This window comes from Chenopodium album, chromosome 8, assembly GCF_948465745.1.
Source record: "Chenopodium album chromosome 8, dcCheAlbu1.1, whole genome shotgun sequence".
Taxonomy (NCBI): Eukaryota; Viridiplantae; Streptophyta; class Magnoliopsida; order Caryophyllales; family Amaranthaceae; genus Chenopodium; species Chenopodium album.
Window position 1 is genome coordinate 53,535,097 of NC_137841.1, and position 4,633 is coordinate 53,539,729.

General features: G+C 45.1%; 1 protein-coding gene across 1 annotated transcript; it reads right to left on the bottom strand.

The window, feature by feature from the left end:
- Nucleotides 1–852: 852 nt before the first annotated feature.
- Nucleotides 853–3,025, bottom strand: LOC145643047 (uncharacterized). Its single transcript, XM_081694209.1, has 3 exons — nt 2,468–3,025; nt 1,507–1,572; nt 853–1,446 (listed from the first exon to the last, which is right to left on the bottom strand). Exons 1-3 carry the CDS (start codon nt 3,023–3,025, stop codon nt 853–855), a joined length of 1,218 nt encoding a protein of 405 aa, XP_081550335.1.
- Between the last annotated feature and the right edge of the window lie 1,608 nt (nt 3,026–4,633).

Here is a 4,633-nt window from a genome sequence, read left to right on the forward strand (position 1 = left end):
CACGGGTCGAAGTCATCGATGACAATGCTCGGGTCAGTGAGGTCGCCAAGGAGGTCGTCGATGGGCTTGCTGCTGATGAGGCTGATGTTTGAAGGCCGTCGTTTGTGACGGTTTCACTTTTGCTGTGTGCTTTTAACCAATGTTTTTCTTTTGCTCGCAGAACTTTTGTTTTAATTTGTCTTGTATCTTTTTGTTCCACTTGGGGGCAAGTGGTTGACGATTTGCTTTTGTGTAATACACTAAGTACTCTTTTACTTTTGCTGTGCACGTGAGGCGAAAAAGTGTTTAGAAAAAATGGGATGAATCGATAGGTAGTAAAATTTGTTTAAAAATGGGAAACCAGCAAGTAAAAATGAAAAAACTTTTTATTAACTCTTTAAAATAACATACTTTACTAACAATATAGTTTTGTAGCTACTCAATATGCCTTGTCGAAGACTTTGTGATTTTAGGCCTATCGTCGCTTTGTTTGCCAATGCCCCTTGCGTCCCAGCGTCGACGCTGAACCCTGATGATTAGTTCTTAGTTCAGGTATCGGGTGTTTGGCGTCAGACGCTAAGGTCGAATGTTGCCCTGGGCATCGTTGCGTTTTCGACTGTCGGTTGTAAAAATACTTTGCTTGTTTTGTTAGGGTTGCTGTCGTTCGTCGTCGTTTTCTCTCTTTTCTTAGCGGAACGTTTTTGTCTGTCACTTTGTACTGCAAAACAAATGTGCTGCCAACGGCCCTCCGATGCTTAAGTCAGTACGCTTAATCGTAATAAAAACTTTAACAGAATAAAACAAATGTAGTATTTTAGTTATTACCGTTTTGTCGACGAACACTTTTTACCGTCTTCTTTAAAAGTAGTATTTTCATAGATGAGTTGCGTTCCAACTTTGCGGAACAGGATTACCTTGCCGATCAGTTAATCGATATGCACCGTTGCCGATGACCTGAGTAATTTCATACGGCCCTTCCCATGGGGGAGCGAGCTTTCCGTCGGCCGGATTCTTTGTATTCTGGAATGCTTTCCTTAGTACCCAGTCTCCTAATTGGAACGTTTTAGCCTTGACGTTTTTGTTGAAGCTCCTAGCGATGATCTGCTGCTGTGCTGCCATTCTGATTAACGCTGCTTCTCTTAGTTCTTCAACTGCGTCTAGACTATCTTCCATTTCCTCTTGATTCCTTTCCTCCGTCATGAGTCCGAACCTTGACGTTGGAAATTCGACCTCAACTGGCAGAACGGCTTCACATCCATAGACAAGGGAGAAGGGCGTCTGCCCCGTTACCTCTCTCGGCGTTGTCCGGTTGGCCCAGAGAACTGCTGGGAGCTCGTCAGCCCATTTGCCTTTTGCTGCCTTCAGTCTTTTCTTAATGGCTTCCATGACTATTTTATTGCTAGACTCAGCTTGTCCATTGGCTTGTGGATACCTCGGCGTCGACGTCCTCAACTCTATGCGAAATTTCTACAAAAAGGAACGAGTTTTGTCGCTAATAAACTGTGATCCATTGTCACAGACGATCACCGATGGAATTCCAAACCTGCATATAATGTTAGTCCATATGAACGAAATAACTTCTTTATCTGTCACCTGTTTCAAAGCAATTGCTTCAATCCATTTAGAAAAATAGTCAGTTAGTGCTAACATATATACTCTTTGACCTGGCGCCGCAGGTAGCTTCCCAACGATGTCCATTCCCCATCTCATGAAGGGCCACAGAGATAATGTTTGGTGGAGGGGCTCCGATGGTTTATGAACGGTGTTGGCGAATCGCTGACAACTATCGCATTTAGTCACGTACTGCATTGCGTCCTCATGAAGTGTAGGCCAAAAGTACCCTTGTCGCTTCGCGATGTTGGCAAGTCTTCTTCCTCCGACATGACTGCTACATATCCCATCATGCAAATGGCTGAGGATGGACTGTTGCTCACTCTTTCGGATGCATCTTTGGGATAGTCCCGACGCCGATTTGCGGAATAGGACTCCGTCGATGATATGGTACCGGGAGGCCTTATATTTTAGCTTTCGCGAATCTGCTTTGTCATTGGGTAGGATATCTTTGGTTAAGTAGTCTATGATCGGTCTGGTCCAGTCGTCGTCGTTGTTGACGTCGTTGACTGGTAGGATTTCTTTAAAAGATACGGACGGCTTTTGTAAATGGACTAGGGGAATGTTTATGAAGGCGGTTTTTCTGAGGGCGGAGGCTAGGTTTGCTAGGGCGTCAGCTTGGGTGTTTTGGTCTCTTGGAATTTGAGAGATGGTAAAAGGACTGAAGTGTTTGGACTTTTCTTTGGCTATGTCAAGGTATGCTGACATTTTGGAGTCTTTTGCTGCGAAGTCGCCTGTTACTTGGCTGACGAAGAGGAGAGAGTCGTTGTACACATTCAGGGATGTTGCGCCTAAGTCCTTGGCGACGGTCATTCCTGCAATCAAAGCTTCGTACTCTGCTTCATTGTTAGTTGCTTTAAAATCACAAGATACAGACCTTACTATCATGTCCCCTTGTGGAGACTTTAGCACCATTCCCTGCTCCTCGTTGATTGGATGATCCATCGACGAATAAGATCCATTTTCCTTTGCCTTGGACGCTATTTATTTCTTCCAGCTCTTTATCGGCTATAACCTGTAGATCGGGGTTGAAGTCAGCCACAAAATCTGCGAGAGCTTGGGACTTAATTGCCTTCCTAGGTTGGTATTCGATGTCCATCGTGCTCAACGAGATGCTCCATTTACCTAAACGCCCTGTCAGATCTGGTTTTCTCAAGACAGACTTAAGCGGGTAGTTAGTCATCACCACTACGTGGTGGGTTTCAAAATAGTGCCTTAGTTTCTTAACAGCAGTAAATAAGGCAAGGGCTAATTTCTCTAAGGAAGTGTATCTTACCTCGGCTGGGAGCAAGGTTTTACTTACGTAGTAAACCGAAAGCTGCCCAGCTTCATCATCTTCTCTGGTCAGGACTGCGCTGACGGCTATGGTACTGACGGCAATATAAAGCTGCAAAGGTTCGTTAGTTTTGGGTTTCGACAGGAGGGGTGGCGTCATTAAGTATTTTTTTAAATCCTGCAAAGCTTTCTCATGATCGTCGGTCCATTCAAAACCTTTATTTTTTCTTAAAACTTTATAAAATAGGTGACATTTGTCTGACGACCTAGAGATGAAGCGATTTAATGCTGCCACTCGTCCCGTCAATTTTTGGGTTTCTTTAACATTTCGAGGGGATTGAATATTTATTAGGGCTCTGACTTGGTCAGGGCTAGCTTCAATTCCCCTTTGTGTTACTACATAGCCCAAAAATTTTCCAGCAGAACTCCAAATGAACATTTAGTAGGGTTAAGTTTCATACCATACTTCCGCAACACCTCGAAGGTCTGCTTGAGGTGATCGACGTGATCCTTGGCTTTTTTAGATTTCACCAGCATATCGTCGATGTATACCTCCATCGTCTCTCCTACCTGGTCTTTGAACATCTTATTGACGAGCCTCTGGTACGTCGACCCTGCATTTTTTAGTCCAAATGGCATAACTTTATAACAATATATACCTTTGTCGGTCATGAATGCCGTCTTCTCCTGATCATCGGGATGCATCAAGATCTGGTTGTAACCGGAGTAGGCGTCCATGAATGTTAGGAGCTCGTGACCTGCCGTCGCATCTACCATGGCGTCGATGTGCGGGAGCGGGAACGGATCCTTAGGGCATGCTTTGTTGAGATCGGTGAAGTCGATGCACACCCTCCACTTGCCATTCTTTTTGCTGACGACGACAACATTTGCGAGCCAATCTGGGTATTTCACTTCTCTTATTTTTCCTGCGTTGATCAGCTGCTGCACCTCGTCATTGATGATCTTATTCCTTTCTGGCGCGAACTTTCGACGCTTTTGCTTGACGGGCTTATGATTGGGGTCGACGTTCAACTTATGCGAGATGATGCTTGGGTCTATGCCAGTCATGTCCTTATGCGACCAGGCGAAACAATCTTTGTTCTCTCGGAGAAAGGCTAATATGCTGTTTTTGAGTTCAGGTTTTAGGTTGGCTCCGACACGAACGGTTTGATCAGGCACATCAGGGTCTAAGGGTATTTCGTCGATTTCGAGGTCGTTGGGATTGTCTGGTGTCGGGCCATGCTGTAATTGCTATGCGGTTCTCATGGATGGTTTAAGGGTCGTTTTGTAGCAGTGTTTGGCTTCGCGGGGCTCTCCTTTAATTTCTTGGACTCCCCACGGGGTAGGAAATTTGATTGATTGGTGGTATGTGGAAGGTATGGCTTTTAATCGGTGGATCCAGGGACGTCCCAATATAACATTATAGGCCGATGGGCAATCTAAGATATTGAATTTGGTCTGAGGGTTTAGGCCTCCTGCAAAGGTTGGGAGGGTTATATCTCCGAGAGTTGACATGCTTTCCCCACTAAAACCGACAAGAGTTGTCGACCTTCTGGTGATGTCGCTATCTTTCAACCCCATATCTTCCATGGCTCTTCTGAACAAGATATTTGCGGAGCTTCCTCCGTCGACCAGCACCCTTCGAAGCAGACAATTCCCGACGAGCAGAGAAATTACCAGAGAATCTTCATGGTCCCTGCTGATGTCGTTGACGTCATCATCGTCGAAAGTTATCGACATTGCTTCTAGCTTCTTTTCTAGGGGGTCT

Bases quoted from the DNA above. Each gene is read 5' to 3' on its own strand.
- LOC145643047 (XM_081694209.1), bottom strand. From the start codon at position 3,025: ATGACGCCACCCCTCCTGTCGAAACCCAAAACTAACGAACCTTTGCAG. The intron at 1,573-2,467 runs GTCTGTATCTTG...GCTTTGAAACAG, and splicing joins CAAGGGGACATGATAGTAAG to GTGACAGATAAAGAAGTTAT. The intron at 1,447-1,506 runs GTGATCGTCTGT...TCCTTTTTGTAG, and splicing joins GCAGGTTTGGAATTCCATCG to AAATTTCGCATAGAGTTGAG.